Consider the following 16,023-nt stretch of genomic DNA (forward strand, 5'->3'; position numbering starts at 1 on the left):
TATACAAGCACGAATTCTATGTCAAGACATCATATTTCATAATAAAATATAACTATTCATTGCATCATAGAGGTCATCAAAATCAAATCATAGAGCCAACAAACTTAATTAATCATGAAATAAGTTAATTAATCACACCTAACCTTAATTAATTTCAATTAAAAATATAGCTCACTCTTGATAATGCAATTAGAAGTGTTTACAAACAAATATACTCAAAATATTCATGGTTCAAGATATCAAAGAAATACTTAAAAATTCTGGCAGAGATTTCCAAAATTATTAAAAAGAAGTTGTTATAAGCAGCCTTAGAATTGCACAGGTTTCTGTGTTCTTAAACTGATTCATACAATACAACCGTGAATGAATCCAACCGTTAATTGCATATTATGAACATTTCTATGTTTCGGAGATTTGATTCATGACTTCAATCATCTATCATAGCTAACAGAAAACTCCACCATTGAACAACAGTCAAGGAACAATCTCATCTCAAGTCAACTCAATAGTTCATTGTGCCGCAAAGTAGGCAAAAATGTTGATGAACATATTAAAATTTTGTAGTAACTAATGGTTGCTAAATATCTTCATAGTGAAAAGAGCTATTATGGATTCATCTTCACATTTCTCCACATTCAGCAATAATACATGCCAGTTTAGGCCGGTTGTTGGGTCCCGTGGCCACATTTTCAATCTTCCTGACAACCAAAAGTCCATCTCCGAGTACTCTCTGCATAAGAAACAAGATCAAATAATTACATATATACACTCATACAAATATGGAGGAAAGTTTTTATTCTACAAAACAAAGCTGGTAAAACTAACTATGACTACAAATATATTAGCCATCTTGATTGTAAAATAGAACTGCCAGAGACAGTGAACACCAAATGCAACTTGGGTCTATTTGACTCCACACTACAAAATAAACCCAATTCAACCATCGCAATACAACTATTTTCATATCCAGTACCAGATGTGGGCTATTCATAAACCACATAAAATGAACCGACATAGTTGTACACTGTAAGAGCCAATTTTAAAGCCTTGGGTTCAGTTTCTGGCTCTAGGGTTGACACGGAGGGAAATAGTTTCCAAGTTGGAAGTAGGTAAAGACTGACACCAAGTCCCTTGTGATATTAATAATGGATAATGTCAAACCAACCTAATGCAAACTGATTGCAAACCTACCAAATAATTCATTAATCAAGTTGATTGCCAGATAATGAACATATAATCAGACTCTAGGAGGAAAAGATTAAACATACCCCGAAGACAACATGCTTGTTGTCAAGCCAGTCACACTTCGCACATGTGATAAAGAACTGCAAAGAGAAAGGATCACTAGCTCAGTACCAAAGACAATGTTAAATGCACGTAAGATCTTAAATAACTCACTCTAATGAACAACATGCACACACATGAAATACAAAAAGAAAACACAAATTGAAGACAGCTACAACAGCATAAAACAATTTTGATTCTATTACCTGGCATCCATTTGTATTTGGTCCACTATTTGCCTGCAAAATAAGGAAGCCAGATTATTTTAATAGTAAAAATAGGATCTCAATATAATATTTGAGAATTAGCCAAACTCACAAAGGCTAAAACTGCTGCCAAGTTTTAATTAATGAAAATGATAGTACCTAAAAACCAGGTCAGGTATTAACAACCTCAATTTTCTCATTAGTTTAGATACAAAATGCTGAAGAAAAATTTAATTAGTCCCAAATAATTCCAAATTGTTTTCCAAAATAAACTCAAATTTAACATTCCTAACAAACACAATAGAAGTAGGTAACCCATGCAGTCTAACATCTCTAAAGAAAAAAATAGCTACACCTGGCTCTGATACCAAATTAATGATGAGAAATGAGGAAAAACAAAAAATGGTTTGTTACATGTCTGGCAATTGACGATGACAAGTTCTGGGAAGGGTACAATAAGCTAGGCTTCATCATCCATCACAATCAATACTAGCAACTCTCTGGCGGCTATTGTTGGCAAGGGTGATGACAAGAAGCAATGAATAATGTTTAGTTGCAGTGAAGATGATGAACTGAAATAGGGCTAAGGATCATGGAGCTTCACTTCGATAAACTTCAAAGCTTAATAAATAATAAAAAAACATATATACACAAATATATAAGAAATGGCAAGTAAATCACAAGTACCGCAGTAATAAATAGTAAAGTGCACATAAAAACTTTAAAAAAAATTTGAAGTTTAAATGCTTGAAATGATTCACAACAAACATACATGTATATGCGTATATAGTTGTAAAGGTTTGCAGTTGTCCAGTTCATTATTCAATTTCAACTTTTTACTTGCAAGTTTTTAACTTACTAAATTCCACCTACAAAATCAAATTCACATGCGACTTCGAATATTCATAATAATAAAAAGAAGGGTAAATTATGCAAATGGTCCATGTAGTTTACATAGCCTCCGTTTGGGAAGTGGGTTGGCATTTTAGCTTTTTGACTATTTTAGCCTGGGCTAAAAAGCTTGATTTGGGAATAGCTTTTGGCTTTTTGGCTTTTTTGACTTTTTTTGTGAGAGGAGTGTAATGATTATGGATTAGATGTGATGTTTTGTTTGTTGTGACTAAAATAACCTATTTTGTCTTTTGTGACTATTTTAGTCCCAAAACCACTTGCCAAACACCACCATAATGTGTCAATTTAGTTCCTGTTATTTTAATTTGCTCAATTGGTCCAATAAATAACGGCCATTAGGTTTGGTGGACGAAAACTTAAACGATGTGTCAATTTGATTCCTGTCAAAATTGAGCAATTTAAAACAGGGAACAAATTGACACATCGTTTGAGCATGTGACAACTTTTCATCCACCAAACCTAGCGGTCGTTATTTATTGGACTAATATGACACAATCTCTTAAATTAAGAAGCAAAATTGAGCAAATTAAAACAACATGAATCAAATTGACACATCATGTAAACTACCAAGACCATTTGCATAATTTACTCAAAAAAGAATAATACAACATCTTCCTATCTTAGACAATAATTAATGTCCATCAAACTCTGCAGTGCTGTTTTATCAAACTCAAAAGAAAGAAACCGAACCCCAAGGTAGCATGACAGAAATTTCACCAGGGTACAAAAATTAATTACCATTGACAATAGACCGGGACCAGTGTGCTTTGCGATAAAATTTTCATCCTCAAACTTACTTCCATAAATGGATACACATCCACTGCCATCACCCTGAAAAGCAAGACAAACTGTCAAATGTCTAAGCCTACCATCACTCTTATTAAAATTGTTAGAATTTATCCACCTACCACCTCCACTATCACACACTCCACACCTACTAACACCACTATCACACACCACTTCACCTACCACCTCCACTACACTACACCTACTACCACCTTCTCTTCTATATATAGGAGTTGTAATACATAACACAATATCATCCATCAACAATCTTGTAATCAATCAATCAATAATACAAGAGTTTTAACTTGGTATCAGAGCTAACCGATGTAGAAGACAGTTTATGGGGTCATGTCGGACCGTTGGAGATGCTAACCGGAATCAAATGTCGGGACAGTTTATAGGGTCATGTCGGACCGTTGGGAAAAGTTACACCCTCAAAAGGTGTGCCCAATTTTGTCAAAAGGCGTGCCATCAAAAGGCGTGCCCAATTCATGAAAAGGTGTGCCGGACTTATCATGGCGAGGCACGTGGGCGCCTTGGCTTGCGTGCCCGTTTGTCGGCTGGTGGCAAGAGGCGCGCGATGCGCGTGGCTGCCTCGGCTATTTAACCAAGTAGGAGCCTGAGGCCGAGGCAGAGGCAAAAAAACCTGCGAAAACCTCTGAAAAATTCTGCCGTGTCTGAGAGAGATTTCTGAGAGAGATTCTGTAACACTCTGTTGTCTGAGAGAATGGCTTCATCGTCTTCCCGCGGGCTGCTCACCCTCTTTCCCGACCTCAACGAGTCAACGAGAGAGAGAACTGGTGCGGTGGCACTGGAAACTCAACCAAGCGCCCCGGAGTTTACTCCGTTGAACTTTCCGATGCGGTCTGTGGAGCAAAGAATGGCAGTGCTGTCAGATGTGGAGGCCAATCAGTATACTCTGAAGGCATGTGTGGAAAGCATGACGGCGGTCACAAATTTGTCGAACCGGCTGCAGAGTAGGACAAATGAGGTGCAGCATGTAAACTCCCAGCTGGCTCTGCTCCAACGCATGTATAAGGATGCGCGAGCAGAGATAAGCGTGCTAAGGGCAGAAAACAAGGAGCTGAAGCGGAAGGCCACCGTGATGTTCCGATTTGGAGGGCCACCAGATGCGGGAGTGGAGGAGCAGGGAGGAGGCAACTGGCTTGGTGGTCGAGGAAGCACGGAGGCAGTACCGTCAAGGGCCGCCCAGGACGGAGGCAAAAAGAAAAGACCGGCGGCAGAGTAGAGAAAAATCCCGCCTGTGGAGGTGGTTGTTTGGTTTGTTTCGTTTTTTTTTTTTTTTTTTTTGTTGGTGTAAAATTGTGATCGGGGTTGATCCCGGAGATGAATAAAATATGGTTGGTATGCAAAGCTATATGAGATGAATGGAATTGGAAAGAGATTAAAAATAATGGGAAAGAAAAATAAAGAAAAGAAATATAGTTGAAATCAAAAATGAAAGATGGGGGAAATAAGGAAAGTGGGTTGGAGAAAATAAATAAAAATAATGGAGTATAAAATCAAACGGAGGAGAGATGATGGTTTTTGTTTTTTTTTTTTTTTTTTTTTTTTTTTTTTTTTTATATATATATAAAAGAGATATATATATATATATATATATATAAAATAAAAGAAAAGTGAAAAATAATGTGGGTGGAACCAGCACATGGTGTTGGTTTGATGATTCATTATTTTAATAAATATATATATATTAAAATAAAAGTAAAATGGAAAGAACGTGATGACTTTTGCTTTTGCTTTGGCATTGAAAGGTGGGATTCCTGTGATAAATTCAAATAGGATAATCCCCACTGACCACCAGTGTGCAGAATAACCATGCTCAGTTCCAAGAAGAATCTCAGGTGCCAAGTAGTCTGGTTGCAAATCAGGATGGACGATTCCAAGAGAAGGCAGGTATTCTAAAGCAGCCCCCGGTTTTGTTGCGTGGTTCTTCTCTTTAAATTTGGTTAAATACGGATCGCACAGTCGTTCATCACCACTGTGCTTTGCCACAACAGCACCAAGAGCACATACACCATACTGGCCCTCCTTGAATCTGTTTGGCTAAATCATAAATTGCTGTAAGCCTCAGGTCAGGGGTTCGAGGGCTGGTGGAGAGAGGGAGAGGGAGAGAGAGTTGTTTCTCATCCGAGGATGTCTCTAACGTGTGTGAAAATGTCGGAGGATGTTTGGTTAACATGTCTCACTCATGCGTTGTCTACTGAGACCGAGGAGATCATGGGGCTTCTTCTCGGTGACATTCAGCACTCCAAAAATGGCAGTGTGACTGCACTAATTTGGGGAGCATTGCCACAACCACGTTCTGATCGGCAGAAGGACCGAGTGGAGACTAATCCTGAACAGTTGACTGCTGCTTCTGTGCAGGCTGAGATAATGACTTCAGCAACAGGAAGAACAACTAGAGTAATTGGTTGGTACCATTCACATCCTCACATCACCGTTCTTCCTTCCCATGTTGATGTGCGGACGCAAGCCATGTATCAACTTCTGGATTTTGGGGTTCTTGGAACTGCTTACTTGCTCTTCAAAGCTTACCAAATTAGTAACAACAAAGATAATCTTAATCTCTGCTCTCAGATTGTTAAGGCCACTGTCCCGACATTTGATTCCGGTTAGCATCTCCAACGGTCCGACATGACCCCATAAACTGTCCCGACATTGATTCCGGTTAGCATACAGTGTCCTCTACACCGTTATGACACCACCCTACAGTGTCCTCTACACCGTTATGACACCCCCTTCAGTGTCCTCTACACCGTTATGACACCACCATCCCGTGTCCTCTACCACGTTATGGCACCACCTTTCAGTGTCTTCACCAACGGTCTGACACGACCATACAGTGTCCCCTATCTTTTTTATTTTTATTTTTATGTATTTTCTTATTTTTATGTATTTTCTTGTTTTGTTCCTCTCTTCAAACTCAAGTTGGTTAGTTTCTATCCTCCTTGAGTTTGCGGGGGGCTGTTAGAATTTATCCACCTACCACCTCCACTATCACACACTCCACACCTACTAACACCACTATCACACACCACTTCACCTACCACCTCCACTACACTACACCTACTACCACCTTCTCTTCTATATATAGGAGTTGTAATACATAACACAATATCATCCATCAACAATCTTGTAATCAATCAATCAATAATACAAGAGTTTTAACTTGCTTAGCTCATAGAAAATGAGGTGGAAGCTTTCAGATCCAACCATCTAACTGTATTATCTTTTACTTTATCAAAATGATTCCATCTAACTAGATCCAAGATGAAGTCTTTTGATAAATCTGTGCCACTGTCCTCTTGAGACAAGTTCACAATTTGAGGTATTTTAATAAAAGTACTCCTTGCTGTCTTTAAATGAAAATTCCCCTGGAATTTCAATGAAAGTACTCCTAGAAATGAGGAGTGTAAGAGTTCTCTGTCATAGTGACTTAGACAGAGAGTGACAAAGACAGCGACAGAGTCAGAACAGTGATGCAGCATTTTTTGGTTGTCTCTCCTCCAACTAAAGTTGCATAAGCAAAAAAGACTTCTTTATCTTTTATTTTATTTAGTAAAGCTCCATAACCAAAAAAAAAAAAATCCTTCAATTATCAGCACAGTAAAATGCACATATATTTGAACTTTTATTGAGAAATGCAAGGCCACCAGAACTTCAATCAAATCCACAAGCGACAAGAGAGGATGATCGCACAGGCACCATTAGGTCCTTAAAGAAACAATGACTTCAAGCTAAAATCCGCAGCTTGGCTTCCATATATGATTTTTTTAAGATTGTCTACCATGAAAACTGAACACTTAACCAAATCCATATGAAAGATTGACAGGTAAAAATGACAATGGGAATTCTTAGCAAAATTCAGAATTCCAAATGACCTCCTATCCTATAGATATCATTCACTGTAGTATAAAGTCCTTTTAAGCCCCATTTTTTGCCAACAAATATTATTTCTTCTGTAAGTTGAAGTCATAAAGTGCTGAACTAGGAAGTTGAAGGATTACGCAAATGAGATTATTGCATAAAAAAAACTTTGCATGCATGATTCAACAAATATTACACCTTAAATAATAACTAAAAGGTGAAAATTTGTGTATGAGAGAGACCAACCTTCAGAAAATCACCAGCTTGAATCATAAAATCCTTGATCACCCTATGGAACTGGCAACCCTTGTAACCAACAGGTAATCCTGCCTTTCTGCCAAAGCCAATCCAGTAGATGAATGGATAAGCAATGAAAATTCTTTGAGAAAAGAAATTTAGGTGATATCAAAATTTTGGGCCAGCAGCTTTTGTGCATAGTTTTAAACATTTGGCCCTGAACAAGAAGCTTTGCAGAGACCTCAATGCATGCATCAGTATAAAAGTCTGAATGATCATATAAACACTTCTCATTAACAAATAAATAAATAAAACAAATGATTTGACTACACAACAACTCTTTTGTCTCCCCACTCCTCAACCCTCTCGTTTCTCTATCTCTCTCATCTTCTTCTTAGACATTTTTATCTCCATTTCTCTCTTTCACACTTCCCATCAATAAATTAAAAAAAAAGCCTTACCAAGAAGAGATTTGACTACTCACTAGGTCTCCTCAATCCTCTCATTTCTCTCTCTCCCCCTCAGACCTCTTTTCTTCCTCTCACCTGCACTCTCTCTTTTTTTATTTCTCGGTCTCTCTCACCCTCTTTCGTCTCTACTTTTCTATCAAACATTTCATTTCCCTCACCCTCAGTCCAATCTCTCTACCCCCTCCCTCTCCACAGTTTATTTAGCTTATTTTTCTCCCTCTCCCTCTCTACAGTTTATTTAGCTTATTTTTCACGATTTACACTCTCTCAATATGTCACTCCTTTACTTTTCTTGTGACTGGAGCTTCTCACTCGAAGATCGTGACAGCAAAACAGCTTGAGATTGTGGTGGACAAAGGCAACGGTGCAAAAGCATGGCAATGAAACCTTCAGATTTTCATCCTTTGAAAAATCTCTCCTCTTTCTCATACCCTCTGGTTTGAAATCTATTGTTCAAGCTTGATTATAGCACTGACCGTAGTTTCTACAACCCGAATTAAACGGTTTCGAACAATGATTTGGTCGACATCGGATGATGTTTTTTTTCAAACCGAGGTTGACGGTTCGAGTGATGGTGAACGGCTAAACCGATCCGATCCGACCCGTGAACAGGCCTACTAACACTAATTCAATATATGCATATATAAACCCTACTCTTAAGTTAATATTTATCGTTTATGTCTTTTTTATGGATGATATATTAATTATTTAAATCTAAACAATAAACATTCAACGTTCAACACCCATAAAAAATACTAAATAGAGGGGGGGAAAACTAGTTCGATGGTTCCCAGCGTGTCCCTTGAAAACAAATTAATTAAATAAAGAGAAGTGCTAGCTGGCGTGTCCCATACATGTTTCCGTTGTGTCCCTCTGTCAGACATCGTTGCTGCACTTGTTTTGGAGTATCAATCACCTTGTTTGGTTTTAGAAAATTGAGCCTACTTTTCAGAAAATTGAGTTTTTTTTATTTTTTCTTGTTTTTAGTAAAAAATTTAAATTTTTTAAATGCACCTAACCTAGATACACTTAAAAAGTATAATATTTATAAAAAAAATCTTTAAAAAAATCATCAAACACGACAAAAAAAAAAACAAAAATAATTCAAGAGTAAACTACCAATAGGTCCTAATAGTTGAACATAATTTGTGACGCCCAAAAATCGCGAACATCAAGAAATATATTAAAAATTAAATACAGGGTTTATCTCAGGTTAAGAGTTTAGGAAATGATACTAATGAGTCATATGACCAATAATCAAGTAAGATCCCAGATCGTCAGAGGAGTCAAGTTAGCCTCCCTTCTAAATCTAGCTTTCTTAGTTAGCGCACTACCCTTTTGACAGATCTTAAAAGGCGTTGACGCAAGGTCTCATAAGCAACGCAGAGATAAGTATAGCATTACAAGGTAAATAATAATTACAGCGTCTCAAATTTTAAATTTACAAAACGAGTCCCATTACTATTACAGTCCAAGAATAAATAAAAGCACAGTCAAACTAATAAGTGAAATGGTTTTGAACTTTCTCTAAGGCAAACTCAAGTCTTCAAATGTCTTTTACTCTTCGTTTTGCTACGTACATTTCTTCAATAGCTGGCATGAAACGCCATAAGTTTTGAATGCCCAGTAAACACACACCTCGTCCCATTTTCCCAATCTAATATACAATAACAAATTACAACAATAGGGAAAAGGAGCATGACATTCAAGTGATTAACACAGGTTAGTAGTCTATAAATCTTCCAAAGAGATTTCGCCCTCCTAACCGCAAGAATCGGACGCGGATTATTCGGTATATCTCTCTTTTACTTTGTTGCAGAACTTACCTCAGATGCCTAGCAACGATTATATACCGCGTAGGCCTCAAAAGAGATGGTAATAATTGCCTTGCCCAAATCCCTTCTTATACCAAATACCTAGGGTCTGAATATAACCGTTCCGTTCAAGAGTTCCGAAAACCACTTGCACAAGACTTTAACTTCCAAACAGGGAACGCATCCCATCAACCAATCAATATGTTAGTGACTTGTCCAAAAATTCACAACCCATTACCACTCATTAAGTTTTCCGTTTGAGTTAGATAATTTAAGTTAGAGTTAGGACATGCTTTTAAAACATCTATTGCACAAGTATGAACAACTAAATAGTACAAATAGAAGGAAATAAAGTTACAACACATGAGATTCACATATGAATATAGGCACAAGTAGCTCTAGGAATATTCAAATAGTTATGGGAATAATTTCACGCAAGAATATAATTTCTAGGTTTGCATAAGTATGAGCACCATCGAAGGATTAAAATAAAATACATAAACCTATGACATGTGTAATATCATACTGAGACATGATCATAAATTAATAAGCATATTCATGAACACAAGATTATAAAACACCAATGAAAACAAAATTTCCTGATTCAGTATTACTTAAAGATTATACTCAAAAGGGTTATTTCACATTTTTCCAGAGCCCGGCCTTCCTATGGTTTGTAGGGAATTTTACCTAGTTTTCAGAACATTTTTCGAAAATGGAATAGCTTTTCCAGATTTTTAGTTATTTCAGAAATACTCCAGCTCTATCCAAATTTGTCAACCGTTACGAAAATTGGATTTTCTCACAAACCGCTCACTGGTTTTCAGTGAAACCAATTTTCCTTGAAAGCTAACTCTTTAAGAAAGACTTTGACATAAAATGGAGGTCCAGAAGATTTTTATACATTTTTCTAAAATTTTCACAAGGTGGCTGTAGAACAGATTTTTCTGGCACAGTTCTTAAAAATAGAAAGTTTGTGAGAAAAAAGATCAGCTAGGGAAAATTTTTCACTTCTCTTATGATGAAAACATGCTAAATAATATGTATTAAACTTAGAAATTTAAGGTGAAGGTGTGCCTTTGAAAATTTTGAGATTGATATGGAAAAAGATAGTTTTATACCGATTAAGAGAAATAGAAGAAGGGTAGAATCAAGGCTCAAATAAAACCATTAGAACACATCTGAAAATACCATTTTAAACTTCTAATAACATGTATTTGAAAAAGGAAAATAAAAGAGAGAGTTGTGTTGTGACTTACTTGAGGGTTGTTGGAAGTTAAAGTCTTGCGCAAGTGGTTTTCGAAACCTTTGAACGGAGTGAATGTATTCGGACGCTAGGTATTTGGTGTAAGGAGGGATTTGGGCAAGGCCCATTATTACCGTCTCTTTTGAGGCCCTACGGTTGGTGCTACACAGTATATAACCGTTGCTAGGCATTCTGCAACAAAGCAACAAAAGAGGGGGCATACCGAATAATCCGCATCCGATTCTTGTAGTTGGGAGGACGAAATCTCTTTGGGGAATTTCTAGACTACTAACAACTAACCCTGTAACCTGTGTATATTACTTCAATGTCATGCTCCTTTCCCTTATTGTTGTAATTTGCTATTGTGTATTAAATTGGAAAAAAGAGACGGGGTGTGTGTGCATTTACTGGGCATTCAAAGCTCATGGTGTTTCATGCCAGGTATCGACGAAATGTACAAAGCCAACAAAGAATCAAAGACATTTGAAGACTTAAGTTTGCCTTAGTGCCTGTTTGGCAGAACTTAAAAACAGCTTATTTCAGCTTTCAGCTTAATTTAAGCTATTTTGATGTGTTTGGTTTAGCTTATAGCTTATAGGTTATAGCTTATAACTTTTTGGAAGTCAAAAATCAGCTTATTCTTTGAGTGGGGCAGGAGATGCTTAATTTATACGTCAGAAATCAGCTTATGTTCATAGTTATAAGCTATAAGCTGTTTAGACATAAGCTATAAGCACTTTCCCACAGCTCTACCAAACAGGGCTTTAGAGAAAGTTCGGAACCATTTCGTTTATTAGTTTGACTGTGCTTTTACTTCTTGGATTGTAATAGTAATGGGACTCGTTTTGTAAATTTAAAATTTGAGACACTATAATTATTATTTACCTTGTAATCCTATGCTTATCTCTGCGTTGCTTATGAGACCTTGCGTCAATGTCTTTTAAGATCTGTCAAAAAGTAGTGCACTACCTAAGAAAGCTGGACTTAGAAGAAAGACTAACTTAACTCCTCCGGCGATCTTGAATCTTACTTGATTATTGGCCATAGGACTCATTAGTGCCGTTTCCTAGACTCCTAACCTTAGATAAACTTTGTATTTAATTATTAATATATTCTCTGATATTCGCGATTTTTGGGGCGTCACATAATTTTCATCAAATCCTATTGAAAATAAGTCCTAATAAAATCGTTACTAAAATTAATTTTTTGTGACATTTTTTGCACATGTCGCTAAAAATTGACAATTAGTAACTTTTTTTTGTCACGATTTTTATAAATTGTCGCTAAAACTTACAATAGTGACTTTTTCTGTGATAAATTTTTCAAGCAGTCGCTAAAAGTTGAAAATTAATAACATCTTTTTATGAAGATTTTTTTAAACTTTTGTTAAAACTTATAATTAGTGACATTTTTTGTGACAAAATTTTCAAATTATTGCTAAAAATTAACAAATAGTGACGCTTTTTAATAGTGTTTGATAAAAAATGCTATTATTTATCATAGGACCTATTGGATAATAAGTCCATCTATTAGGACCTAGACATAAGTCCTCCAAAATTCAATACATTTTCGTATCTTTTTATATTTGTATTTATTGAATTTTTTTAATATTTTTTCACAAATATTTTACTTCTTTAGGTGCATCTAAGTTATGTGCATTTAGAAAGTAAAAAAATTACTTAAAATATTAAAAAAATTCATGAAAAATAAAAAAACTTAATTTTCAGAAAATCAATCAAAACCAAACAAGGTGAATGCTTCATAGGATTTATTATGTTTAGTTCCCTTTAAGTGTCCAAATTTGTTTTATCAATGTTTATCATAAAGATTTAAAAAATTATTGGATTCCTTGCTTCAAATTTGCCATGAACCAAGTTACTTATGCTTTACACATACCCTTGTCATACAACATCTTCAAACTTATTCAATCACTACATGGAAATTCTTGAAGCCGTGAACCAATTTATCTTCCCATTCTATTTCCAATTTTGTTTCAATTCCTCTTCCCATTTACAACTAAATCATACAGCTTAATGCAGTGGAAAAGTTATAAAAAATAAATAAAAATAAAAATAAAAAGGAAAGAAAGAAAGAAAGAAACGTGGTTGATTTGACATTCAAGTCAAAGCTATTGAGTTATTTATCCAAAAAAAAAGAAAAAAGAAAAAAAAAAAGTCAAAGCTATTGAGTTCACTTGGAGAGTTCCAAAGGAGAAAATTACCTAAACAAGCATACTAACTGTAAAAAAAGGTTCTTAATATTTTATACTCCAGTGATTCCAATGCAAATTACAAATAAAAGGAAGATCCAACATAAAAGTCATCTACAAACAAATACTGAAAGTGGAAATTAGATTGTCTACCAACCTGTACTCGCCCGTGCAGAACTGCCTGCCAAATATTAAAAAAAAAAAAAACCGAACAAATAGCACTTCAGCAGGATAAATTGTACAGAAATATCAAGAAAGAAATTATGAAGAAACAAGTGAAAGTAGCAACAACAAATAGGTGAAATCACATAAACGTCTAAAAATCAAACAGATGCAACATTTTTGGAGAAATTTACTCTTTAATATCTAAAAGATTTAGAATATTCACAAGGATGGTAGGGACAATCATAAAAGCTAACCACTCCAAAATAATTCATCACTTCAATTTAACTTTGTCTCTTTAACTTTTAACTTAGTGAACTTCTAAAGATTCATCTAATAAGTTGTTGTAAATCAAATGTTACTCTCACGTCTTTCTTAACCAACCCAAGCTTGGCTCGCAAGGTACCCAGGCTTGAAAAGATGTGTTCCAAGATCAAGGAATCTGAAGCTATGTTTGATCACTTGGAAGTTGGAAGGTCAGCTAAGCAGAGCATAAACAACCAACAACTTAACACAGTTAAGTTCATTTCCAGGCACAAGTACAAGAACATCGGAATGATTCTCCGTCTTAAAAGCAAAATTAATAATAATATATTTTTTTTACCAAAAAAATAAAGTAAAGAGAACATTACAGCTTATAGTAAGCAATAAGCACTAAAGCATTCCTCATTCAAAATGAAATAAAGGAAATACACAAGGAATCACAAGATTGGGAGTCTCTTTCTTTCTCTCTCTCCAATGCTATCATGTTAGGGTTTTGATTGGGGGAAGTTGTTTAGCTGTGGTGTCATATGAAAAGGGGAAGTTGTCAACTAAGGAGAAACCATATGAAAAGGGGTCATTGGTGGAGATTGAAGGAAGGTTGTGATGGTTCTTGATTTAATGAAAAGAAGAGTATGGATTATAATAATATGGTGTTGATGTTAGGGAGGGGATTTGCAAGTGGTTGGGGTTTCCAAGGGAGGAATGGCGGATGTTAATGGTGGTAGAGGTGACTTGGAGCTGGGTGGAGTGCATTCATCCATCTCTCTCTCTCTCTCTCTCTCTGATAGGTATTAGTCTAAATTTAAAGGATATGATTGGTTCTATTGAAGTGATTAAAGGAAATAGAAACTAAAAGGGTGGAGGATGATGGGATGGAGGAATGAATTGGGTGATTTGCTGATGAGTATTCTGAAGATAGTGGTAACCTATTTGAATTATTTTTGACACTGATGAGAGTGAAGGGTTATTTTTTTTTATTTATTTTTTTTTTCTTTTTTTGTGATTTTGAATATGGTTGGTTGATAGCGAAGCATTGGTAAAAGCTTGAAAATTCTCTCCATTACTACAAATAATGATTAGTGATGAGAACAAGTTGAGGTTGTTTCTGGTTAAAATCAAATCGCAAAGGCTGTGTTTGGTTCATGGATTTGGGGAGGGATTCGGAACCAAACACAGCCTAAGAGTTAGGGGAACCTTCAATTATCCAGCAGCAACACAAACATAAAATAAAATAAAATAATAATAGAAAATGGAAAAGGAAAACAAAAGAGTATGAATCAAGTAAAGTAAAGAATATACCTGAAGTTTTCGGCAGATTTGGGGGCAATATCGGAGAAAAGCTCCATCTTGATACGACCAGCAGGAATAGTACCGATGGTAATGTCAAAAAATACGATTGGGTTCTTTGGGTTCGAAGGTCTCTGGTGCCACTCCACTCCTCCTCCGACTCCTCCCACCACTGTTGCATTATTATTCCCTCCCCCTGATGCCATTGTTATCTTTTCTATCTTATCTATTCCACCCCACAAATTCAAACACACACATACACACACACACAGCGAGAGCGAGAGCGATAGCGAGAGCTAGGGTTCTTCTGATTCGGTGAGAGAGAGAGCGAGGTGTGTGTATTGTATTTTGTATGTTCCGTTGTGGGTTGGGTGGGGTCTCCTCCTGTAATCTGCTTTGGTCTCCGTTTAACGCAAATACGGACCCCGGTTTGATTCGATTTCAAATTACGATCATTATTTTAGAAATTTTGAAATTACATCAAATTAAAGGTTTTTTTTTTTTTGTTTTGTTTTGAAAAGTTGGAAAAAAATTAATTTATTGATTTTTTTTTTTAAAATATAAAAATATATAGATGTGATATGACTCAAATAAGTCAAAACAATCCTAATTTATGTAATAGATTATGGTTTATTTCTCACAATTTATATTAAATTATAATACAATATATTATATTGCCTGGTTCACATAATTCGATCTATTTTCTTTATTATTTATCATGTTGGTTACTTTTTGAGATTTTTTTATATTTCTTTTTATTTTCAAAAGATGTAAAGCATTAGTTTCATCATCAATCAAAGAAATTTTTTTGTTTTTTTTTAAATTTCAATAACTTGAGCCTAACTAGAACTTTTTTTCAGATGAACTACTTGAACAGACAACACAATCAACAGCCCAAAATTGTTCTCAATTTGAGATATACAGAAAGTTTTAGTACTTCCTGAAACAATTTGGGCTTTCAGAGAAAACTAGATATGGATCCATCAAGCCCTTCCATCCATCGTTTGGCAGAGGAAAATAGCAAGCAATGCGTATGCATGGGTGTGAGAGCAGCTCGGTTAGGCAAGCTTTCAGAGATTTAACACCCTACCAACCACAACTGCACTTTATTGCAATTCACAAGGGAAAAGTCTGTGTGCACCTAGAATTGAAAAGCACACCAAAAAGTGTACAGACTCTCACAGGACCTGTGATCTTTTTGATGCAGGTACCCGTAGTATTGCTGATTCAGAGTAGATATATCATTAAAGTAACT

The 16,023-nt window shown here is 35.7% G+C and overlaps 1 protein-coding gene and 1 long non-coding RNA gene across 3 annotated transcripts; both read right to left on the bottom strand.

Annotated features, from left to right (window-relative positions):
* Positions 1–463: 463 nt before the first annotated feature.
* On the bottom strand, positions 464–15,848 carry LOC114318372 (Cyclophilin-like peptidyl-prolyl cis-trans isomerase family protein). 2 transcript variants are annotated; one of them, XM_028265247.2, is made up of 7 exons: positions 14,781–15,848; positions 13,213–13,236; positions 7,326–7,413; positions 3,141–3,233; positions 1,491–1,523; positions 1,269–1,325; positions 464–730 (listed from the first exon to the last, which is right to left on the bottom strand). In XM_028265247.2, the coding sequence occupies exons 1-7, from the start codon at positions 14,972–14,974 to the stop codon at positions 620–622; spliced, it is 600 nt and encodes a 199-aa protein (XP_028121048.2). In that variant the 5' UTR covers positions 14,975–15,848; the 3' UTR covers positions 464–619. The 2 variants fall into 2 exon arrangements, with proteins under 2 accessions (XP_028121048.2, XP_082746869.1); XM_082890743.1 differs by lacking the exon at positions 3,141–3,233 and having other exon boundaries at positions 14,781–15,225.
* Positions 10,942–11,852, bottom strand: LOC145800940 (uncharacterized). Its single transcript, XR_014341543.1, has 2 exons — positions 11,732–11,852; positions 10,942–11,154 (listed from the first exon to the last, which is right to left on the bottom strand). It is a non-coding gene; the product is annotated as an uncharacterized LOC145800940 (long non-coding RNA).
* Positions 15,849–16,023: the final 175 nt, after the last annotated feature.

Source organism: Camellia sinensis, chromosome 10 (genome assembly GCF_055761805.1).
Source record: "Camellia sinensis isolate YWXY chromosome 10, ASM5576180v1, whole genome shotgun sequence".
NCBI classification, from domain to species: Eukaryota; Viridiplantae; Streptophyta; class Magnoliopsida; order Ericales; family Theaceae; genus Camellia; species Camellia sinensis.